This window comes from Mandrillus leucophaeus, unplaced genomic scaffold (assembly GCF_000951045.1).
Source record: "Mandrillus leucophaeus isolate KB7577 unplaced genomic scaffold, Mleu.le_1.0 Scaffold857, whole genome shotgun sequence".
Lineage (NCBI taxonomy): Eukaryota > Metazoa > Chordata > Mammalia > Primates > Cercopithecidae > Mandrillus > Mandrillus leucophaeus.
In genome coordinates, this window is record NW_012109330.1 from 268,867 (window position 1) to 294,508 (window position 25,642).

At 42.0% G+C, this 25,642-nt stretch overlaps 1 protein-coding gene across 6 annotated transcripts; it reads left to right on the plus strand.

Annotated features, from left to right (window-relative positions):
• Positions 1-328: 328 nt before the first annotated feature.
• Positions 329-25,642, plus strand: PSMA5 (proteasome (prosome, macropain) subunit, alpha type, 5). 6 transcript variants are annotated; one of them, XM_011968712.1, is made up of 10 exons: positions 352-500; positions 5,194-5,260; positions 11,812-11,938; positions 14,169-14,236; positions 15,132-15,239; positions 15,380-15,438; positions 16,503-16,605; positions 17,590-17,676; positions 18,965-18,967; positions 25,399-25,642. In XM_011968712.1, the coding sequence occupies exons 1-10, from the start codon at positions 472-474 to the stop codon at positions 25,480-25,482; spliced, it is 735 nt and encodes a 244-aa protein (XP_011824102.1). In that variant the 5' UTR covers positions 352-471; the 3' UTR covers positions 25,483-25,642. The 6 variants fall into 6 exon arrangements, with proteins under 6 accessions (XP_011824104.1, XP_011824105.1, XP_011824102.1 ...); XM_011968714.1 differs by lacking the exon at positions 18,965-18,967 and having other exon boundaries at positions 329-412; positions 25,395-25,636; XM_011968715.1 differs by lacking the exon at positions 18,965-18,967 and having other exon boundaries at positions 331-397; positions 25,395-25,636.

Genomic DNA, 25,642 nt, shown 5'->3' on the forward strand with positions numbered 1-25,642 from the left:
AGAAAGAAGGTGGCGGCCTTGCAGGAAACCAGGCCAAAGTACTCTAGCTGGGATTACGGGAGCCGGCGAGGGACCTATTAAGTCAGGGTTCAGACAGCCCAGCTCTGCGTGCAAGCCCTTTCAATTGCCAGTCTTGGGGCGGGCTCACACCTTCTCTAAAAGGCGAACTCACTACACGCCTTGGGTTCCAATCGTCCCTAGCAACCACCCGAGATTTAAGGCGGAAGTACCTCACTGGTCCTCCTCCTCCGGACCAACCATGCCCTGGCGAGGAAGCGCGTTGGCCCAATCACCTCAGCGGGAACTACCATTAGCCAATAGGAAGCAGGCACAGGAGGGCGGGCTAAAGAGGTCGCGGTCGCACGCGCAGTTGGTCTTTGGTACTGTGGCGGTGTGGGTGAGTTGGGTGCCGGTGGAGTGCTGTTGGTCCTCAGAATCCCCGCGTAGCCGCTGCCTCCTGCTGCCCTCGCCATGTTTCTCACCCGGTCTGAGTACGACAGGTCCGTGCGGCTGGGGGACGTCGGGTGGGAATTACGGGTGGGCAGGCCCGGGACCTGGCCGCGCGGCCTGGGTTCTGCCGTGTCATGGGGCTCCCCAGGAACCCGAGATTGGCCGGACCTGGGGATCTCTTGTCCTCCTTAGGCGCCCGCCGTGGTTCCCCAAGCTAGACCACATCGGCGGCACTTGTCCTACCGCTGAGTCACCCCCTGGGTCCTAACTCAGTGCGGAAGCGAGAAGCTCCGACTTGTGCTTGGTAAAGAAGGCGTGAGGAGCCGGTACTCCTAACTTGAACCCGGAGAGGGCCAAGGGTCACCCCTTGCCCCGTTCATCTTTTCGTGCCTAGTATGACTGCCTTAAACAAACAAACAAAAAGTTAAACGTGCCTCCTGGCAGAAAAAGCAACTGGTTTGTAGTAGGGCATGCTGCGGTGTATAGTTTCTGCAGAAGCGCGAACGCAGTCGTAGCTTTGGCTGGATATATTGTCTGGAGTCTGATTTTATAGGAACTGGAATTTAGAGTGGTTTTCAAGAGATTTCTCATCATGCTGATTCCAACTGACCAAAATTTTTCTGACTTTTTAAAAGTTTAAAGCAAATTTTAAAAAACTTGTGGTGTGAAAATGTGCACAATATTAAGTTGTACATATTTATGCTGTAGACATTTTTACTTTCAGTTTCTATTTTCATGAGTTAAGTTTTTACATAGCTACTAAGTTTTTTTTTTAAAGTCAGGGAAGGCAGACATTTTCTTTGTACTGAGTGGTGTCAGAAGCTGCATTTCCTGTCAAGTATATGCTGATCCTGTCAAGTATGTGCTGACCACTTGCAGTTACCACTTTTTCATCTTTTTTTACTGACTCATAGAAGATGTGTGTGAAGTTTTGACATATTTCCCCACTGTCCTACAAAGTGACTTTGTTGGTCGATATTTAACTTCCAGAACATTGAAGAGAATCATCCTCGGGTGACATATAATTTTGAGTTAGGGTGTGTATGATAGAAATTGTTATCCTTATCAGAAATCATTTATTAAATTTTGTGGCAATTTACTTAACATATGTATTGACTGCTTTGTTACTTATTTTTTGTCTTCCCAAGACGGCCTAAAATACATCCCTTTTTATTCTCTTAGTTAATGTGCTTGAGTGCTTGCTGTGAACAAGGCACTGTTCTAGGTGCTGGTGCTACAGCAATGGACAAAATCAAGCTCCTTGCTCTCATATAGGAGACTCTTTTGAGACAGAGTCTCGCTCTGTCGCCCAGGCTGGAGTGCAGTGATGTGATCTTGGCTCACTGCAACCTCCGCCTCCCGGGTTTTGTTTGTTTGTTTGTTCTTGAGACGAGAGAGAGTCTTGCTCTGGCACCAGGCTGCAGTGCAGTGGCATGATCTTGGCTCACTGCAACCTCCGCCACCCGGGTTCAAGTGATTCTCCTGCCTCAGTCTCCCGAGTAGCTGGGACTACAGCACGCGCCACCACGCCCAGCTAATTTTTGTATTTTTCGTAGAGACAGGGATTCACCATGTTGGCCAGGATGGTCTCGATCTCTTGACCTCGTGATCCACCCGCCTTGGCCTCCCAAAGTGCTGGGATTACAGGCATGAGCCACCGCACCTGGCCAGCCTCCTAGGTTTAAGCAATTCTCTGCTTCAGCGTCCTGAGTAGCTGGGATTACAGTCGGTGCTGCCATGCCCGGCTAATTTTTGTATTTTTAGTTGAGACTGGGTTTCCTCATCTTGGCCAGGGTAGTCTTGAACTCCTGACCTCGTGATCCACCTGTCTTGGCCTCCCAAAGTGCTAGGATTACAGGTGAGAGCCACCTCGCCCAGCCTGAGACTCTTAAAGAATTGTTTACAGGCACAGTGTCTCATGCCTGTAATTCCAGCACTTCGGAAGGCCGAGGCAGGATTGCCTGAGCTCAGGAGCTGGAGACCAGCCTGGGCAACATAGTGAGACCTCGTTTCTACTAAACATTAAAAACAAATCAGCCAGGTGTGGTGGTGCTGATCTTGTCTCCAAAAAAAAAAAAAAAATTGTTTATAGAAGTAACTATAGTGTGAGTCAGAAATATATTAATGCCATTAGAGAAATTCAAATCAATACCATTGAGTTTTTGATGAGAGATTGCATGCAATATGAGAGGATCTTGGAAAACTTCACAAAGGAGCTGACATTTAAACTAGGTCCCTTGAAAGAGTAGGAATTTAATAAAGACAGTGAGATCACTAGTTTTGAGTTGGAGGATATGGGATAAATGAAGGAGGGGCAATGGAAAAGCACAAAGCATTTTGGGAAAAGTCCAGTCTGACTGGCACATATGATACATGTATGGGAACAGCAGGAGATAATGGGAAAAACAGGATGCTGCTAGATATTGAATGGTTTTTAATACGAGGCTAAGGAGTTTGGGTCCTAGTTCTGTAGGCAACTGTGTGCTGTTAAATAATAATTGTGTTTTACAGAGATTAATTGTCTGAATTAGGGAAAAGTGAGTCAATACCTGTTAGGCTATTACAATAGTTAGGTGAAAGGTAATGAGGGCATTGAGAAGGAAGAGTGATGTGTTACTGTGGAGGAGGAATTGATATGAATTGGTATGACTTACCACATAGTTGGATATGGGAAAAGATGAGGAGGAATGAGTCAGATCATTCAGAACTTCCTATCTTGGGAACACTGGAAGATCGGAGGTGTTTTAAAATAAAACTGAAATAGGAATGGCAGGAGATGAAGTCAATTTTGCAAGGTGACTGGATTTAAAGAGAGAATATTTCAAACTGAAAAGTGTTAAGTGCTAATGGGATATGCAAGTGGAAATGTTCAGCAAACATTTAAATTAGTTAGGAAAGAGGTAAAACTGGTAATAGAGATTTGGAAGTAACTGGTGCTTAGCACTCTGTCACCCAGGCTGGAGTGCAGTGGTGCCATCTTGGCCCACTGCAATGTCCGCCTCCTGGGTTCAAGTGATTCCCATGCCTCAGTCTTCCAAGTAGCTGGGATTACAGGCGCCTGCCACCACGCCCAGCTAATTTTTGTTTTTTTAGTGGAGGCGGGGTTTCACCACGTTGGCCAGCCTGGTCTCGAACTCCTGACCTCAGCTGATCCGCCCGCCTCGACCTCCCAACGTGCTGGGAGTACAGGCATGAGCCACCACGCCAGGCCAAAAGCACTGCTATATGACATGTTACCTGTTGTAAAGTCCAGACTCCATAAACCACGGATTGCAACCATCTCATTCAATGTTCACATATTTTTTGTGTCCATTGTGTGCTCAAAGCTTTTATAGCTGAGACCATATTTGGTGCCTCTTCTCCGTAGGGATTTCCAGCACACTTGAGCAAGGAAAGGTGGAAAGTGTTAAGTGTTAAGGGGAAGTGTTTTAGAGAGAAAAGCAGTCTGACATGTAATTTATATAAATGTTGAGTGAATTCACTAGGTTAGAATTAGGAACTACATGGATCTCAGTCTGTTAAGATAACAATAGTAATTCATACAAGTAAGTAGAGAAATGTACCTGTGACTAACTTTTACTAAAAAGTAATAATTAGGGCTGGGCGCAGTGGCTCACGCCTGTAATCCCAGCACTTTGGGAGGCTGAGGTGGGCGGATCACTTGAGGTCAGGAGTTTGAGACCAGCCTGGCCAACGTGGTGAAACCCCATCTCTACTAAAAATACAAAAATCAGCTGGGCATGGTGGCGGGCATCTGTAATCCCAGCTATTTGGGAGGCTGAGGCAGGAGAATCGCTTGAACCCAGGAGATGGAGGTTGCAGGGAACCGGAATCGCACCACCGCACTCCAGCTTGGGTGACAGAGCACACTCAGTCTAAAAAAAAAGAAAGAAATTGGGACACGCACGGTGGCTCACACCTGTAATCCCAGCACTTTGGGAGGCTGAGGTGGGTGGATCACGAGGTCAGGAGTTCGAGACCAGCCTGGCCAATATGGTGAAACCTCATCTCTACTAAAAATACAAAAATTAGCTGGGCGTGGTGGCATGCACCTGTAGTCCTAGCTGCTGGGAAGGCTGAGGCAGAATTGTTTGAACCTGGGAGGCAGAGGTTACAGTGAGCCGAGATCGTGCCATTGCACTCCAGCCTGGGCAACAGAGCGAGACTCTGTCTCAAATAAGAAAACAAAAAAGTAATAACTGTGTTTTATAGAGATTGTCTGAATTAGGGGAAAAACACTTCGGACTTGCTCCACGAGTCAATACCTGTTAGGAGACTATTACAAAAGTTAGGTGAACAGTAATGAGGGCATTGAGAATGGAAAGAAGAGTGTTAACCCCAGATATTAACATCATATGCATGTTATTGGAAGAGGATAAGGAAAAATGCACATTTTCTTGAAAATTGGCTGATAGTTTTGGGGCATGAACTTACCAAAGAAACTGGCAAGTCTATTCAGAATGGACCCAGGTTGATTCAGGATTGAGGCAGAAAAGTCACTTGCTCTCATTTCACCAGTTTGGGAAGACTTTCTGGGAGTGGGGCAGCATTCTATATATAGGTTCCATTCCCTTGAGAAACTGTTAATGTACAAAAAATGCTACAGATTGTTGTGGGCGAAGTAGAGAATAATGACAGCATGCATATTCTGTAGCTATCTGAGCTAGTTGTCAAGGAACTTGAATTCAGTGTCTACATGACTAGTTTTTATGAGTATAATTAATAACTTTTTTTAAATTATAGGGGCGTGAATACTTTTTCTCCCGAAGGAAGATTATTTCAAGTGGAGTATGCCATTGAGGCTATCAAGGTATAGTAGCAAGTAGCATAGTTCCTGAAATTTCATGGCTACCTAACATTTTGCTGGCAGAACACTTGGAGTAAATGTGGTCTAACCATTCCTTTAGAAAATGTTCTTACATCCCTTTAGGCAACCACTGTTAACCATTTTTATAACAATTTCAAACCTATTCCTAATATGTATTTTAAAACTTTTTGAGCAGTTAACTGCTTCATAATTATCTTAATAGCTTTTTCTCAGTGGGGGTGGAGGGACATATTTGTGCTTTTGATCCTCTTAGCTATAAAGAGGGATACAGAAGTCCAGAATTAGCACTTGTATTACTTTTTCTGTTTTGTTTTCTTTAGCAAATCATGTATCTGACTACCTTTGTATTCTTTTCTTTTCTTTTCTTTTCTTTTTTTGAGATGGAGTCTCTCTCAGTCGCCCAGGCTGGAGTTCAGTGGCGTGATCTCAGCTGACTGCAACCTCCGCCTCTTGGGTTCAAGTGATTCTCCTGCCTCAGCCTCCCAGTAGCTGGGATTACAGGCATGTGCCACTGCGCCCGGCTAACTTTTTTAAATTTTTAGTAGAGATGGGGTTTTACTACCAGGCTGGTCTCGAACCCTTGACCTCAAATGATTCGCCCGTCTCAGCCTCCCAAAGTGTTGGGATTACAGGCGTGAGCCACCACGTCCAGCCCACCTTTGCGTTCTTGTTGGTAAAGACACCTTAGGGACTACAGAGATTTGTTTTAGTTTTTTTTAGAAACAGGGTCTTACTCTGTCACCCATGCTGGAGTACAGTGACACCGTCTTAGCTCACTGCAGCTTCTAACTCCTGGGCTCAAGTTTTCCTCTTAACCTCCCTAGCAGCTAGGATACAGACGTATGCACCATGCCTGGCTTTTGTGTGTGTGTGTGTGTGTGTGTGGAGATGTGGTCTTGCTATGTTGCCCAAGTTGGTCTCAAACTCCTGGGCCCAAGCAATCCTCCTGCCTCAGCCTCTCAAAGTGTTGGGATTTACAGGTGTGAGCCACCACACCTGGCCTGAACTGGATAATTCTTTGTTGTGGAGGGCCATCTTGTGCATTTTAGGATGTTTATCAATTCCTGGATACTACCCATTAGATGCCGGTAGCACTCTTTCAGTTGTGACAACCAAAAATGTCTCCAGACTTTGCCAAATGTCTGGTGGGGACAAAAGGGCCCCCAATTGAGAATCACTCTTCTAGATTAAAAGTATATATGAATTCTATCCTACTCTGTTCAGTTGGGAATTCAAGATCAGTATACTATAAATGAAACAATTAGAGAACAATTAAGTGCTAAATTAAGTTTTCTGGCAATGGTTGCTGATTATATATTTGTTTGATTTTTAAGGTATACATGCATGTAGTTTCAGAGTCAAAAGGCAAAGTAGTTCTATGAACCTTGTAACAAAAATAGCAATTCTTGAGGCCTGCATCATCTATGTTCAGCTTTTCAGAGGCAACACTTCAAATTGTTTCAGCTGGTAATGTTCTAGGCATGTACCTCCGTATCTCTACAACACAGGTTTATGGTTTTTTTGTTAGGCATTATCCATGGACTTTTCATTATGAAGGATGAAGATTTCTGCCCCAACCCCACACCCCTAGTCCCCACCACACACGATTGTCTTCTGAGGTGGGGATAGGGTGACCCTCTCCATATATATCATGAATATCATAATTTTGTTAGATCATTAGTCAATAGTTACATTAGTATGACTGTAAATGCTTTTCACAGCTGAGCCATTTTGTGTTTTATAATTGTTTTTCTGTTTCTGCACAACATTGTTTTTCTTGGAGTTAATAATTCTCTTTTTAAAAATATTTGCTTAATTTAGGATGATCAATAATGCATCCCAAAGTCTCTCTAGGTTACATGTATCCTCTCAAAACATTCAGGTAAATTAAGTGTCCTATTAAGGATTCCCTTTTTTTTTTTTTTTTTTTTTTGAGACAGGGTCTTGCTCTGTCAGCCAGGCTAGAATGCAGTGGTGCATCTCAGGTCACTGCAGCCTCAATCTCCCAGGCTCAAGTGATCCTCCCGCCTCAGCCCCCAAAGTAGCTGGGACTACAGGTGTGCACAACCATGCCCGGCTTATTTTTTTCTTTTTTTGAGACGGAGTCTCACTCTGTCACCCAGGCTGGAGTGCAGTGGTGCTATCTCAGCCCACTGCAACCTCTGCCTCCCAGGTTCAAGCAATTCTCCTGCCTCAGTCTCCTGAGTAGCTAGGATTACAGGCATGTGCCACCACACCTGGCTAATTTTTGTATTTTTAGTAGAGATGGTGTTTCACCATATTAGTCAGGCTGGTCTCGAACTCCTGACCTTGTGATCCACCTGCCTCGGCCTCCCAGAGTGCCGGGATTGCAGATGTGGGCCACCGCGCCCGGCCTAAATTTTTGTATTTTTTGTAGAGACGGTGTTTCGCTGTGTTGCACAAGCTGGTCTTGAGCTCCTGAGCTCAAGTGATCCGCCCACCTTAGCCTCCCAAAGTGCTGGGATTATGGATATGAGCCACAGTGCCCTATTAAGGATTCTTAATGAAATCTTGGAGCCTTCTAACCTGCTCCAATCTGGACTGGTCATTCTCTGGGCCTCCTGCATAGCTGTGGACTTCATTTTCTGTGAGATCATTCTAGGCGTTCCCTTTAACTCCCTCTTGTGTTAGGCCCCATGTCATCTTTTTTTATTTATTTGCTCAATTTGGTAGAACCCATTTTCCAACAGTATTGTAGAAACTATTTATTTATTTATTTATTTAGAGCTGGAGTTTCGCTCTTGTTGCCCAGGCTGGAGTGCAATGGCGCGATCTTGGCTCACTGCAACCTCCACCTGCCGTGTTCAAGAGATTCTCCTGCCTTAGCCTCCTGAGTAGCTGGGATTACAGGCATGCGCCACCACGCTCAGCTAATTTTGCATTTTTAGTAGAGTTGAGGTTTCTCCATGTTGGTCAGGCTGGTCTCAAGCTCCCGACCTCAGGTGATCCGCCCGCCTCAGCCTCCCAAAGTGCTGGGATTATAGGCATGAGCCACCGCGCCTGGCCAGAAATAATTTTAAATTTCCAACTTCTTTTGTTTCTTTTTGTCTTCTTAGCATCCTGTTCTTGTTTTATGGATGAAATGTCTTATTTTTCTTCAACCATTTTCTAATTTTTCTTGAAAATTTTTTTCCCTGTGGGACATTGTTGCTCATCCCTATAATCCCAGCACTTTGGGAGACTGAGGCAGGAGGACCACTTGAGCCTAGGAGTTCAAGACTAGCCTGGGCAACATAGCCCATGTCTAGAAAAAATTTTAAAAATTAGGCTGGGCAAGGCTCACACCTGTAATCCTAGCACTTTGGGAGGCTGAGGCAGGAGGATTGCTTGAGTCTAGGAGTTCAAGACCAGCATGAGCAACATAGTGAGACCTTGTCTTCACAAAAAATTTTAAAAATTAGCTGAGTGTGGTAGTGTACATCTGTAGTCTTAGCTATTTTGGAGGCTTAGGTGGGAGTATCTCGTAAGCCTGGGAGGTTGGTACTCCATGAGACGTGATTGTGCCACTGCACTCCATCCTGGGCAACAGAGTGAGACCCTGTCTAAAATATTTTTTTTTCCTTTTGAACTGGTCAGATTCTTTAGAGCTATATTTTTCAAACTGTAGGTCTAGGCTTATTAGGAGATACTAAAATAAATTTAGTGGTCATGAGGAGCATTTCTTTTGAGACAGAGTGTCACTCTGTCACCTAGACTGGAGTGCAGTGGTATGATCACAGCTCACTGCAGCCTCAACCTCCCAGGCTCAAGTGACCATGCCACCTCAGCCCCCAGCTACAGGTACGTGCCACTACACCTGGGTAATTTTTTAAAATTTTTCATGGAGGTAAAGTTTTGCCATGTTGCCCAGGCTGGTCTCAAACTCCTGGGCTCAAGTGATCTTCCTGCCTCAGCCTCCCAAAGTGTTAGGATTATAGGCATGAGCCACCACTCCTGGCCCAGATTTCTTTTTTAAGTGAAACAGAGCAGTAGATATCAAAATCCCTTGCCCATAGTAGTGGTGAGTGGTTTTTTTCATGAAATTTTGTTTCTGTTATGTATTTGTATTTATTTGTGGGTTTTAGTTATGAAAGCAAATGTATTCCTTACTGAGGCTTTTGGTCAAAAAGTTTGAAAAACATTGCTGAGAAGAAAACTGCCTCTTCTCATTTCATTCCAGGAGGGTATTTCTGGCTGCTGGCTTCTGAGAGCTGAGTAGGGAAAGAAGGCTGAGGTTCTTAACACTCAGTTTGTAAATTTTTACATATTTACCCTGTTTTCAGTACATGATTCCTGCCTTAGACTGTGCTTGGTGTCCCCAATCGAAAGACCTTCTGTTTTACGGTCTCCAGAGAATAAGCCTGGAGTCTTCTGCAGGAGTGGGGGAGGTGCAGTCATCTAGCTTTACAGCATAGGGGAGGGCATCTGGGAATCTGTTTCTTAAACACTGAACCATCTTGCAGTTTTTAGCTCCTTGTTCATTTCCATTTCCAGAAGTCCTTGTTGCCACCATTTCCTTTTGTGAGGTCCTGTGATCAAAATCAAGTTGTTTCTTTACTTTCTTTACTGCTGGTTTAGGATTTGGATTACTCGGGTATCACTAACCTATCTTCTTTTCAGCTTCAAAGTTTTGTTGCTGTGTCTTGTCCCACTCTCTGTTATAGTGAATTTATGCCTTTTTAAAAGTCCTTTAATCTTACATTAACAGACCTAAGGAAGGCATGGAACAAATGTATGTCATTAGTCTACACCTTTAACTAGAAATGTGAGCCTTCATTTTTATTTATTTATTTTTTGAGATGGGGTCTCACTCTGTTGCCCAGGCTGGAGTACAGTGGCATGATCTTGGCTCACTACAACCTCTGCCTCCTGGGCTCAAGCAGTCCTACCGTTTCAGCCTCCCGCGTAGCTGGGAGTATAGGCATATGCCACCAAGCCTGGCTAATTACTGTATTTTTTATAGAAACAGAGTTTCACCATGTTGCCCAGACTGGTCTCAAACTCCTGGACTCATGCAATCTGCCCACCTCAGCCTCCCAAAGTACTGGGATTACAGGCATGAGCCACTGTGCCCAACCTGAGTACTCATTTTTTTACATAAAAGTTTTTGACAGTTCATCTCCTGTAGTTATGCAGGTATCCACTGATTAAGAAAATACATGCCAAAAAGCTGGTGTACATTTAATAACACTTCTAAATAAAGTCACAACTTAACACATTTGAAAAATAATATATATGTGTGTGAAACGATCATTCAGTCTGCAGACATGTTAAGCAAGTTATACATAAAGATTCATGGGATTCTTTGGAACCCTTTGCAATGCTCACACTTGGCAGTGATTACTTTGTAGAAATAACTGAATATAATGGGAATTCAAAGCACAAAACGTAGTCATGGAAGGCTTTGTGAGTGAAATTTGGATAGAGGAAAGGAAGAATGTATTCCAGGGGAGACAGCATGAGCAGAGGGGTGCAAGGGTAGGAGATAATGTGGCTTGAGCAAGTGGGTTGGGCTATACCTGAGGGATTTTGTTGGAGAATAACGAGTAATGAAGTTGGAAGGGAAAAGTGGCATCAGGATATGAAGGCTCTGGAAGTTTATTTGGATATTATATTATAAGCAGTATAGGGTGATGTTAATTCTTGAGAGAAGAAATATAATGATAATAGCATTTTATTAGATCAGTCAGGCTATAACATGAGAGATACATTGAGAGAGAGATTAAAGATGAGAGAGGTTATTGAAGTAATCTAGGCATGGAATATGAATAACATTTGTTCATCTTTGGCAGGCACCATTTTAAGCATTTTGTAATACATAATATGTTTACCCTTCTTGTTATTATTGTCATCCTCATTTTGCACGAAATGGGCATAGAGGAATAGTAGATGGCTGGGTGTTACATAGAGATAACGAGATGAATTCCAGGTATATTGTGGACTTCTAGCGACCTTAAATAATTAATAGTTTTACACTGTTGGTGGTGATGATGGTGGTGGTTCTTTTTGTCCCTCCCTACCTTCCTTTATTACTTTTTTGGAGGTCAGGTAGGTTGGGGAATATCACCTCTTGGGACAGACCAAGACAGATGTAAGAGGTGAAAAGAGACCGGGTCCAGAAAAGACATTAAGAGTTTTATTACTTTCTTGCCCACTATGTTTAGAACTTTTGAATCCTCCCTCCTCCAAATATTGGCATTAGAGAATGGATTTTTCCAATGTTTGAAAGACTTTGTTGAACTTACTCTTTTGGGGTTCTAGAAATTACCTGGGTAAATTATAAAGAAAACATTAAAAACTTAAAAAAAATTTAAGGGAGAAAAAAAGAACTTTTTTCTGTAAATCAATATTCTTGCTATTGACAGGAATAGTATATTAATTACTTAGAGTATATTAGGGTGCTCCTTCTCTCTGCCTATAAGATGTGGCCAGTTGAAGTTTCTATCATGTGAAGATTTACAGAGAGCTATCTGGTGAGTATGTGAGACAGTTATTTGACCTGTATATGGTAATCATAAGATGTTTCTCTTTAGCTTGGTTCTACAGCCATTGGGATCCAGACATCAGAGGGTGTGTGCCTAGCTGTGGAGAAGAGAATTACTTCCCCACTGATGGAGCCCAGCAGCATTGAGAAAATTGTAGAGATTGATGCTCACATAGGTAAGGAGTGGAGGAAAGCTGTTCTGTAGGACCTGGTCTGGGTTAATTAGTCCTCTGTGATGTTCCAAGGAAGGTTTATGAAATGAACATGTTATCCCCTTGTTCGCTATTATTTTCCAGGCAGTAGGCCAGAATGCGTAAATGTAGGAGTAGGAGGCTGTTGCAGGGCTCATTTATGTTTAACCTACTCCCAGAAGTACCTTTCCCCTCAAATTTAGACTTGGTAAATGTGATGGTTGTTGAAATATGCAAAGGTTGAATCATAGGCCAGCTCCTTACGATGGTTGGGTCTTTACTGATGCATAATATTTGCTCTAGTAGAAGGCCACCAGAGCACAGGATTATGTATGGGAAGCTGGAGTGTCCATTGAGAAAAGAGGAATTTTCAGAGATCTTTGGAGTGACTACAAGTTATAAGAATAATATAGACTTGACTAGATCAGTCTTCCTCCTTTGTTTTCAGATTATCTTTGTATTCCTTGTTCCCTCTACCCACTTTTTTGGTCTTTAATTCCCCTGCCTTGACTTCTGACATCGTTGTATAATAGTATTACAGGGTGAGTAGTTCTAGTTATTTATAGAATGCCATTTTATTTGGCTATCTAAATTTTCTTAACCTGTCTAGTCATCTAATTAATGAAGCATTGGCAAAATAATTAATTGCTTGAAGGCATCAGAACCAAATGCATGGTGACTCTGGAAGCTTGATACTATCTCTTTCATAGATATAGAAACTGAGATTTTATCTTTCAAGATTGGAACATTGTGTCTTCTTTAACTCGAGTCACTTGTCTCTTGAAGGTAGCTCAGTGTCACTACATTCAACAAATTGAGAGCCTACAATGTGCCAGACATTATGCTAGATACCAGGGAATAGAAAGGAATAAGACATAGTCCTTGTTTTCCAGGAGCATACGGTCTAATTGTGGTGGTGGACATGTAAGTAAGTCAATGCAATTAAGTGACAAAAGTATTAAGAAAGACTCTAGTGTGTTCTCAGTAGGAGTACAAAGGAAGAAATAATTAGTTTTGCCTGGAGTCAGTGGTAGTGGGGCTTTCAGAAAAGGGTTCCATGAAAGTGATTTTGAGCTGAGTTTAATTCTGAAAGATAAGGAAGTGTACACAAGGCAAACAAGTGTCTGGGTATAGCAAGGGAGAGCATTCTAGTCAGAGGGAATAGAAATGACTGAAGCCGTCGTGGTGTAAAATATAAAATACCATAGCACAAGCAGTTCTGTGGGACTGGGACACGAACTGCAGCAACAGATGAGTTGGTCAGAGAGCGGAATTCCTTTTTTACCACACCAAAGGCTTCAATGTAATCCTTTTGCAAGGATGGGAAAGGTTTTAAGCAATGAGGTAATAGGATCCCATTACAATTTTAGAAAGGCCATTCTGATAATGATATTAAAGGTAGACTAAAGAGGGCTGAGACTAGAGGCAGGAAGGCCAGTTAAAAACTTGTAATAGTCCAAACAAAGAGATGGTGGAGGTTTTAACTAACACAGTAGCCAGAGAATGGAGAGGAAGATAGAAATTGACAGAACTTGTGATCTGATTGGTTGTGAGGGCCAAGGAAGGAGACGGGGTCTAGAAGGGAAATGAGTGTGTGATATGTCCAAGTAGATATATTAAGGAAGTTATTTGGCTTTATATGTCTGAAACTTGGGAGAGAAACTTAGACTGGAGATTTAGATTTGAGTCATGGTGCGTAAAATTACAGTATAGCCATAATTGTGGTGGCTTGGGCCATCAGGCAAACTCTCTGATATAACTAGTTGTTTTGTGTTTGGTACAGAGAGGCAAAAGGCTTTTGATTTATTCGAGAGTCCTCCACTGTAGTCCATAGTGAGGTGATTTTCTTTTCTCTGTCTCCCAGGTTGGGACATTCGTGTTTGCTTAGTTTGAAAATGTATCATCATCTACAAAGAGTGCTAAAGGGATGTTTAGGGATGTAATATGTGGAAATTCATGTTTGTTTAGCTGCTTTTCTCTGGACTTATTTTTATCATCTGGACTTGTGTGTCATTGTGGATGGTTTTTTGTTTCTAACATCGTTAATACTTGGGTTCAGGGCAGATCATTTCCTATCTAAACTTTCGGGTATAAAATGCCATGGGATAGCTGAATGGCTGCCATGGTTCCACTCCAGAATTTCAGGATTTCCTGAGTGGATGAAAGAGTTCTACAAGGATTTGGCCACTGGGTCACTGTCGCTTTTACATTGCAGGTTGTGCCATGAGTGGGCTAATTGCTGATGCTAAGACTTTAATTGATAAAGCCAGAGTGGAGACACAGGTAAAATTGGCATTATCTCCCTTTTACCAGGATACTTGAGTTGCTTGTTTAGTGATTGTGTAGCTGCCTGGGCTATACTGCAGGTGTCTGTGTCAATATTAGATGTGGCTCTTGGGAGTAATTTTGGGTAGAATTCCCAGTTAGAACTTTCTGGGGCTTGGAGTTTAGCTGTCCGATCATTGCAGTTTTAAAGAGACTCTGGTCAGTAGTGCTGACAGTGTCTTCCTTTTTTTTTTTGGCTTTGCCTTATATAAAGCATGCATTGTAATGCATTGTTTCCTAATTGACTTTCTGTGGGAGCATCATGGCAGGAGGTGGACATAGTTAAAGGATATTCTCACCTCAACTGCCTTTGTTGCCAGGCTTGCAAATAACAGCCCTCCTCTGGTGAGTAATAACTTGTACCAGCTGACAAATACTGGTCAGGGATACTGTTTTTTTTTAACTTTGTAGCTGCTGCTTGGAGATAGGCTAGTAAGAAAAATATATCTCACGGTAAAATTTTTTGCACTTACTTGCAAGTTTGCTGTCTGTACTTATGTAAGAATAAGTCATTTAACTTAAACATCAACAGAATAAGCTAGAGTCTTTGAGGGAAAGAGGCACTTTTAGTTTTTGACAAGAGTAAACTTGGTGCTTTCAGGGCATATTCCTCTTTTTCAAGGCAATAATTCTCTTGTCTGTCGTTGCTTAGAGTCCTTGTGATAATGTTTATTTCCAGAGCTTTTTCTCTTCCTCTCATGTACTCCCAAGTACTCAGGGTTAATGTTAATTAAGAAAACCACATTTGAGCCTTCAGTTTCCAATTACAGTTTAAAGGAATGTGCGTAGTGAGATGGTGGGCTGCATCAGTGTCCTTATTAGAAGGGTGTACCATGGTTTGCTCTTCTTCTAGAACCACTGGTTCACCTACAATGAGACAATGACAGTGGAGAGTGTGACCCAAGCTGTGTCCAATCTGGCTCTCCAGTTTGGAGAAGAAGATGCAGATCCAGGTGCCATGGTGAGTGTGATACTTGTGTCGAGTTTTTTTATTGTTCTGTGGGACTTAGGACATTTGTCCTGTAAACATAACATTCCCAGCCCCTCTCATTCCTTACTTCATAGCCATTTATCTTAATATCTCTTACCTTTTGGTTCTAGTCTCGTCCCTTTGGAGTAGCATTGTTATTTGGAGGAGTTGATGAGAAAGGACCTCAGCTGTAAGTACCATTTTGTAATTTTCCCCCATGCTTTTGTGGGGAGTTATTTTAATTTGGGGTGGGGACTGAGAAGATTATTGTAGACTATTAGCCAGATATTAGCACACACCTGTAGTCCCAGCTACTTGAAGGCTGAGGCAGGAGGATCTCTTGAGCCCGGGAGTTATTATCCAGGCTGTAGTGAGCTTATGATTATGTCACTGCACTCCAGCCTGGATAACAGAGTCAGACCCCATCTCTTTAAAAAATGTATTTAAAAAAGATTATTGTAAAAAGGGCTGTTGTTAAGTGTGTGTGTGTATATATATATATATGGCTTCTAATACTAAAGTTTAGTGATTCTATGCCGTTTGCCCAAATTTGGGGATTCCATGAAGAATTCCTCTATTGGAACCAGTGCTAATTCTGGAAGGAATTAGAAGTAACTTGTTACTATAGTCAGGGTATGTTTTAGAGCTTTGCTCTGGAATGTTGATCTGATCCTCATCCTCAGATATTTCTAAGATAGGCATAAACAAGTACCATATTTATACATACTATATTTCTGAATCCCTAAGGAAGCTGCTAATTTTCTTAAACACTTTCTAAAATGTCTGGTTTCTCCAGACATAGAACATCTTTTAGATCTGTGCCTCAATATATATATATATTTTTGAGACAGAGTCTCGCTGTGTCACCCAGGCTGGGGTGCAATCGCCGGATCTCAGCTCACTGCAAGCTCCGCCTCCTGGGTTCACGCCATTCTCCTGCCTCAGCCTCCTGAGTAGCTGGGACTACAGGTGCCCACCACCTCGCCCGGCTAGTTTTTTGTATTTTTTAGTAGAGACGGGGTTTCACCGTGTTAGCCAGGATGGTCTCGATCTCCTGACCTCGTGATCCGCCCGTCTCGGCCTCCCAAAGTGCTGGGATTACAGGCTTGAGCCACTGCGCCCGGCCGCCTCAATATTTCAGTGGTGTCTCCTGGCTCCAGGGCCAAGCATTTGTGCTTTGTTTTAGTGAGACATTTGTTACATAAAGTGCCACCACTCCTGAGTATTTTAGTCCTCTTTTTGGGGGTTTTGCAGGTTTCATATGGATCCATCTGGGACCTTTGTACAGTGTGATGCTCGTGCAATTGGCTCTGCTTCAGAGGGCGCCCAAAGCTCCTTGCAAGAAGTTTACCACAAGGTAATTAAGTATTCTCACAACTCTTACTATTTTTTTTAATTCATGGTATAATTGACATATAATAAAATGTGCAAACCTTAAGAGTTCAGTTCTATGAGTTTTGACAATTGCAAAACAAGGTAACACTTTCATCACCGCCAAAAAAATGCTCATCCACATTCCAGTCAATCTCTTTCCCTCCTTTACAACCATGTTTACCACTGTCCATTAGTTTTGTCTGTTCTTATGCTTTGTTATAAATGGAATTAAACAATTAGTCAGTTTGTATCTGTTTTGTTTAACACTGATTTTGAGATCCATTCATGTTGTACCAGTATTTCCATTTGATGGCTGAGTAATATACCGTGGTATGGGGATACCACAATATGTTTATCCTCTATCTCCACAGCTTTACTTAGCGTTTTACAATTGGTTCTTGAAGCAAGTGGGCATTTGGTATTTTCTTTCTGAGATGGGAAGATTTGGTTTTGGGTAACTCATTGGTGTGATTGAAGGCTGCTGTACTTATTCAGGTGGTTCATACGGGGAAGCCTGCTTACATTAGCTCCTAATAATATTGATTTTACATGTGGAGGAAATTAGGTACAAAACAGGGTAAATATGAGTTTTCTAAATCATTAGGCTACCTCTTAGATCATTTGGGCATTGTTCATAGGATATTGCCAATAATATTATCTTCTAAATTAAAAGAGGAATTCAAATGTACACAAGATAAGTCTATCCCTTTCCCCTTCTTCAAAGATTACTTTGGTTGGTGACTTTATTGTGGCTCACAATAAGGTTTTGGGGTTTTTTTCCTGAAAAAGTGTATTCTACTTATTTGCCATTTACTTGAGTTCTGGAGATACTTGTAATGCACCATAGTAAGTAAGATGTTTGACATACTTGCTACATACTTTTTTCAGTGAGATAAAGGGAAAATCTTTGAAGGAAGGAGGGATTGCATATAATTAATAGGCATCTTCTTGCCTTCTTTGTTTCAAGTCTATGACTTTGAAAGAAGCCATCAAGTCTTCACTGATCATCCTCAAACAAGTAATGGAGGAGAAGCTGAATGCAACAAACATTGAGGTACTTTCTGTTTTATTGTTGAATTTTTTTTGTTTGTTTTTTTAAGAGATGAGGTCTGGCTATATTGCCTAGACTAGACTGGTCTTGAACTCATGGGCTCAAGTAGTCCTCCCACCCCAGCCTCTTGAGTAGCTGGGACTATAGGTGCACACACCAGGCCTGGCTAATGTTTTTTAATTTTTTTAGAGATGGGGTCTTGCTATGTTGCCCAGACTGGTCTTAAACTCCTGGCCTCAGGCAGTTCTCCTGCCTTAGCCTCCTAAGTAGCTGGAACTATAGGTGAGAGCCACTGCACCTGGCTGTTTTATTGTTTTTTATTCAGATATTATAGCTGGCATTGCTGAAGACTACATAGATCATAGAAATCACATTTTTGTATATTTAGTTCCTAAGAAATTATTAACAGCCTTTGAATAATAGCTTTAGTAAAGTGGTGCTGGCAAAAGCGAGAATTCAGTGAGTTAAAGAATGAGGCCTGGCGAGGTGGCTCACGCCTGTAATCCCAGCACTTTGGAAGGCCAAGGCAGGCAGATCACTTGAGACCAGCCTGGCCAGCATGGCAAAACCCCATCTCTACCAAAAATACAAAAACTAGCCAGGTGTGGTGGCACACACCTGTAGTCCCAGCTACTAGGGAGGCTGAGGCATGAGAATTGCTTGAACCCAGGATTCGGAAGTTGCAGTGAGCTACTGCACTCCAACCTGGGCGATAGAGGGAGACTCTGTCTCAAAAATAAAATAAACAGAATGAAAGGGAGGTGATGAGTGGAGAAAACAAGAGTATGCTGCTTTCTTAAGAAGTTTGATTTGTGTTGGCAGAAGGTAGCATTCAATAAAAGGATTGTGTCGTTTTAAGGATAGGGAAGTCTTGATAATATAAACAGAGATGAAACTAGCTTATAGAAAAATGTTGAAAGAGCCGGGCGCAGTTGTCTGTAATCCCAGCACTTTGGGAGGCTGAGACAGGTGGATCGCTTGAGGGCAGGAGTTCAAGACCAGCCTGCCCAATATGGTGAAACCTCATCTCTACTAAAAATACAAAAATTAGCCAGGTGTGGTGGTGGATGCCTGTAATCCCAGCTACTTGGGAAGCTGAGGTATGAGAATCGCTTGAACTCAGGATGTGGAGGTTGCAGTGAGCCAAGATTTTACCACTGCACTCCAGCCTGGGTGACAGAACGAGACTCTCTCAAAAAAAAAAAAAAAAAACCTGAAAGAAATAAAAGGAGAGGTTAGGATAGTGATGGAAAAGTTATAGAAGAGGTAAGGGGTGGTACACATGAAAAAGTTGGTTTTGAAAAGTAAAATTCATTCAGCATCATACTGAGTACCCATTATATAGCAGGTATTATGCTGGATGCCCAGGGATACAGACACAGAAAATCCAATTCCTATTTAAGTAGTATACTGTGTAGTGCAGGGAACATATAGATAATAAGAACCAACCTGGGGTGATACTTCTATAATGTCAGTAAGAACAGATTCCCGTATGTGTAACTTAGACTAAAGCATTAGGGAAGCTTCTTGGAAGAGAAGATGTCTGGAAAAGGGAGCAGAAAGGTATTCCAGGAAGAGGGGACAACATGTGCAAAGGGTTCAAGATGTAAAAATAACATTGTGGGTAAAGGAAACTTTGAAGTTTTGTCTGACTGTTGGGTGTGGGATGTATATAAGATGGTGGGGGATGGTAAGGGATGAGACTGGAGAGGTATGGACCAGCTTGGGAATGTCCTTTTTTAGTATGCTAAGAGTAGACAGGAGAAAAGGAAGTAATGACGAGTAAAGATAGGTGGGCTTGGCGGTAAACTGGAGAGATGTCCCACATTTCCCCGGAATTTTCCTAGTGATTGTAAGGTCATCTGCTGAGGGTGGGTGAATGCAACAGTAAAATTGAGAATGGGAAATACTTGGAAAAGTCATTATGGATAGGGAAAAGAGAAGACAGGGAAGAGTAAAAGGATTGCTAGGCCATATTAAAATCCTAACTGAGGCCAGTAATCCCAGCACTTTGGGAAGCCAAGGCAGGCAGATCACGTGAGGCCAGAAGTTCAAGAGCAGCCTGGCCAACATAGTGAAACCCCGGCTTTACTAAAAAAATACAAAAAATTAGCTGGGTGTGGTGAGCTATTCGGGAGGCCGAGGTATGAGAATTGCTTGAACCTGGGAGGTAGAGGTTGCAGTGAGCTAAGATTGCACTCCACCCTGGGCAACAGCACGAAACTTTGTCTCAGAAAATAAATAAAATGTAAAGGCCAACCAAGGCTATAATTATAAATCAGTAATTAAACCAATTAGTACTTACCAGGATATTTGTTGACTACACTCATGAGAAAATGGATGGTTGGATTAATCCGTAGTAGGGGATTGACTAGTTAAGGACAGAAGATTAGAGAACACTGGAGGGTATTGTTGGTGAATGTCTCACCCAAAGAACCAGCTTTCATAGGCTGCTGTGAAAGGTCAGTCTAAGGAGGACTAATATTTGGGAGCCACTGCTCTAGAACCCATCTGCTGTAAGTTCTTAGTCCATTAGTTGTTCCTTGGAGCTCCAGCCTCCCTCCTTTTCCCCTAAGAAAAGGAAAATATCCGGCCGGGCGCGGTGGCTCACGCCTGTAATCCCAGCACTTTGGGAGGCCGAGGCAGGCGGATCACGAGGTCAGGAGATTGAGACCATCCTGGCCAACACGGTGAAACCCCATCTCTACTAAAAATACAAAAAAATTAGCTGGGCATGGTGGCGGGCGCCTCTAGTCCCAGCTACTCCGGAGGCTGAGGCAGGAGAATGGAGTGAACCCGGGAGGCGGAGCTTGCAGTGAGCCGAGATCGTGTCACTGCACTCCAGCCTGGGCGACAGAGCGAGACACTGTCTCAAAAAAAAAAAAAAAAATCCAAGTTACATCTTACATCTTTCTTTTAAAGAAAATCTTTATATATACCTCCTTCTGTCTAGTGTCCTTACTTTTAATGAACTTTTTTGAGATATAATTTACATACAGTAAAATGTACCAATTTTAAGTTTACAATTCAGCAGATGTTGACAAATGTACTACCCCATATCTGTCACCCCAGTCATTATATCGATCCTCCCAAAAAGTTCCCTCATGTCACTTTGTAGTCTCTTCCCCCATATTGATCTACTTTTTGTCACTATAGATTTGTTTTGTGTTCTAGAATTTCATATAAATGTTTTCGTTTGTTTTTTTTAAGAGATGAGGTCTGGCCATATTGCTTAGACTGGTCTTGAACTCATGAGCTCAAGTAGTCCTCCCACCCCAGCCTCTCTAGTGGCTGGGACTACAAGTGCACACACCAGGCCTGGCTAATGTTTTTTAATTTTTTTAGAGATGGGGTCTTGCTGTGTTGCCCAGACTGGTCTTAAACTCCAGGCCTCAGGCAGTTCTCCTGCCTCAGCCTCCTGAGTAGCTGGGACTGTAGGTGACTATAGGGACTATACTTCTTTCACTTGGCACGATTTTGAGATTCACCCATGTTGCATCAATTCTGTTACATTTTATTGCTGAGTGCTATTTCATCCATCCTATTTTTTCACCTTTATTGCCAAGTCTCCTCCAAACAGAACCTGTCTTATCTCCACTGCTTCACCTCTCATTTACTCCTCAATCATTACTATTTGTTTCAGCTTTTATTATTTCCATGAGACTGCTCCTTGGTAAGATAACTCTTATTTGTCAGATTTCATGGTCACTCTTTGGAACTATCATTTGACCTTTTTGAAGCATTCACCTCGAATTTGACGGTTCTAAAATTAAAATCATTATCTTTCTTAAAAACCATTTCATCTTCCCATATTTCTAATTTTGGCTGATGACACCCCCAGTGCACTTGTTATGCACATGAGAAACCTGGAAGACTTTGATTTTCCTTCCCTTTTACTCAAACCATTTCTTTGCTCCCTTACAAATAACTCCCAAGTCAATGTCCCTTCTGCATCCCTACTTCCAGTGCCTTCTTTTGTTCAGGTCCCCATTTTTCCCCTACCTTGTATATTTTCAGAAGCCTCCTAATTAATCTTGCCCTCCTCCATTTCAGTCCATTTTTTCCTCATTGTGCTACTACAGTGGATTTTCTAAGCTACATCTAATCTTAATTGTTCTCCGCTTAAAAAATATTTTCTGGCCGGATATGGTGGCTCACGCCTGTAATCCCACCACTTTGGTAAGGCAAGATTGGTGGATCACTTGAGGCCAGGAGTTCAAGACCAGCCAGACTAGCATGGTGAAAGCCCTGTCTCTAATAAAAATACAAGAAATTAGCTAGGCACGGTGACATGCGCCTATAATCCCAGGTACTAAGGAGGCTGAGGCATGAGAATTGCTTGAACCCAGGAGGCGGAGGTTGCAGTGAGCTGGGATCATGCCACTACACTCCAGAGCAAGACTCTGTCTCAAAAACAAACAAACAAACAAAACTTTTCTGACTTCTGTTGTCTGTGAGATAAATTCCAAAATTCTTTTCATGGCATAATTCACTACTACTTAAGTCATTTGTTTAATCTATTAGAGACTTTGCTAAGCATTTTACATGCAATTACTTCTCTTAATCTTCACAACACTTCTATGAGATAGATATTCCTATTCCGAAAATCTTATTTTACAGAAGAGGAAACTGACTTTGAGAGGGTAGGGCCAACAGGTAAATGGTAGAGTCAGGATTTGAATCCAGGTCTGGTCCTAGGTCTTATACTTTTAACCGCTTTAATGTACTGTCTCCCATGGGCTCTGACCCCCCTGTTCCCTCTTCTTTTCACTTCATATTCCATGTGCAACCTCCACTCTAGCCATACAGAATTACTTTCAATTTTGCAAATACATCATGTTCTTTTGTGGTTCTGCGCATTTGCACATTGTTTCCCTTCCTGTGTTTGATTGTCTGACCCATTCTTGCCATGCTTTAATACATAACTCAAAAGTTGCTTCTCCCTGAAGCCTTCCTGGGCTCCCCCAGATCACTCTTATACATATGCTTAGCTTTATTATAACACTTACCTGACATTGAACACATTTGGCATCTAGCACTTAGTAAATAAGATGGACTTTCTTTCTTTGGATCCTTAGTCACAAGTACATGTAAGTAATACACAGGTGCTTATTAATTAATTATTGGTGAAATAGAGTGAAAGACAATATCTGTTCTACCTGCCTCATAGAAGTGTTTTTTGAAAGTGAGATACTAAATAGAAAATTTTCTTTCATATTATGCAAATAAATTTATTATTATGCAAATGTAAGGGATTATTTTTACTTATCTAGTGATGAGCAACTTCCTGAAAGCAGTCCTTGGCTCAAACTCTATTATTAATGGTATGATTTGCGTTCCAGTTCTTCTGTAGGACTGTTCTCCTCAAGAGTTTTCCCAGTTTCTGCTTTTTAGCCCCTGTAATGTTTTGAGAAGGCTAGCCTGAGTCATGAGTGAAATTCTTTAGGCTGTAACTCTTTAGATTATTGCCCTTGTATTTCTGTGTCCTCACGTCATTGATCATCAAGTAAAGATATACCTTAACAGAAGCAGTAGTAACATTTTTATTTATTTATTTATTTATTTATTTGAGATAGGATCTTACTTTGTTGCCTGGGCTAAAGTGCAGTGGTGCGATCTCAGCTCACTGCAACCTCCACATCCCAGGTTCAAGCAATTCTTGTGCCTCAGCTGGGACTACAGGCACGTGCCACCGTGCCTAACTAATTTTTGTATTTTTAGTAGAGATGGGGTTTTGCCATGTTTGCCAGGCTGGTATCAAACTCCTGACCTCAGGTGATCCACCTGCCCCAGCCTCACAAAGTGCCAGAATTAAAGGAATTACAGGCTACGACGTCTGGCCAAAAGAAGCAGTAATAGTTGTATGTTTAAATATCCTTGGAATGGAACTCATGGTCTATATGGTAAACTAATTGTTTACCTATATTTTGCAAATATATTTGGGACTTTTCTGACATTTCACATAATTGGAGATATATCTTTTAGGAGAATCTAGAGGAGACTACAAGCTTTGAGAGGAGAACATTTTTTTTTTTTTAAGTCTGTTCCCAGGTATCGGGTGTCTTAAAATGTGCAGCAGTCCTTCTGAATTTTACTTATAGATGAGGCAGAGGATACTAAACATCATATAACTGGATTATGCTAATTCTGTCTCGCAACTTTCAAGTTATATTAAATATCAGGACTGAAAATTACTTTAAAATGCCCTACTATCTTTATAATTTTTAAAAAAATTGTTATTAATTAATTTATTGTTTTAGACAGGGCCTCTTTCGGTCACCCAGGCTGGAGTGCAGTGGGATGATCACAACCCACTGCAGCCCTAATCTCCCAGGGTCAAGCAATTCTCCCACCTCAGCCTCCTGAGTATGTGGGACACAGGCATTTGCTATACCCCCTGCTAGTTTTGGGGGGTTTTTTTTTGGTAGACATGGGGTCTCCCTGTGTTGTCCAGACTGGTTTTTGACTCTCGGACTCAGTCCTCCCGCCTCAGTCTCCCAAAGTGCTGGGGTTACAAGCATGAGCTACTGTTTCCAGCCATGTGTTTAATTTAAAAAGTAAAAAAAAAAAAAAAAAAAAGACACTATGAGGAAATGACATGTAAAACACACATCTTTTGAGGCAAATGTGGCACCTGTTGCTCAGTATTGCCTAAAACTGTGGGACACGATCAGCAGAGAGAATGGAAAACCTGGCCATGTTAGTTAAATTTGAAATTAACCATCTGGACTTCCAGTTATTACTGATATCTTCAGCAGTCACAACTGATTTCCTATGCCAGTGTTAATGAAATATTTTCTTGGCCAGTCCTTTTAAAAAACATAACAGGCCAGGTGTAGTAGCTCACGCCTGTAATCCTAGCACTTTGGGAGGCCAAGGTGGGTGGATCACCTGAGGTTGGTTCGAGACCAGCCTGATCAACATGGAGAAACACTGTCTCTACTAAAAATACAAAATTAGCCAGGCGTGGTGGTGCATGTCTGTAATCTCAGCTACAGGGAGGCTGAGGCAGGAAAATCGCTGGAACCTGGGAGGTGGAGGTTGCGGTGAGCCTAGATCATGCCATTGCACTCCAGCCTGGACAACAAGAGTGAAACTCTGTCTCAAAAAACAACAACAACAAACTTTTTTGATAAGTTTTGCCACATAAACAATTTTAGGGAAAACACCTGACAGTAGTTAATGATTATTTGTTGTAGGCAATGGTCTAAGCACGTTACATATATTAACATTTAATCCTCACAACTACTCTGTGAATTTAGCTATTCTTATTGTCCTCATTGTATAGATGAAGAAATAGAGGCACAGAGTGGCCAACTAACCTGAAGTCACACACACAAGCTCAACTTTTAAGTATTTAAATATACTTCAAATATAATTCTAAAGGAGTCTTTAACAGAAAAAAGTACTGACTCCGTGTACTTTGCCGCTGCTTTTGTGATCCCTGTTGAAGTGACTTCAAGAAGTGACAGTGATGCCAGGCATTTGGTTAAGTATGATGTGGTGAGTTAACCTTAAAATAGAAAATTTGGTCAATAAGCATTTTTATTTTGGAGCCAGAGAGCTATTTTAGGGACCTGCTGCCTGGGAAGGCCTTGGGACAGCAGATCCCTTAGTTCCTAATGAATAGCTGCATCACCAACATAGCTTCTCCTGACCATGGTAGGGCCATCTGCAGGGTAACTGAGCCCAGCTTATTAACCCTTCTGTTTTCTTTCCAGCTAGCCACAGTGCAGCCTGGCCAGAATTTCCACATGTTCACAAAGGAAGAACTTGAAGAGGTTATCAAGGACATTTAAGGAAGCCTGATTCTCAGAACTTCTCTGGGACAATTTCAGTTCCTAATAATGTCCGTAAATTTTATTTCCAACTCCTGATCCTTGGAAAATCTCCATTGTATGTGCATTTTTTTAATGATGTCTGTACATAAAGGCAGTTCTGAAATAAAGAAAATTTTAAAATATTTGTT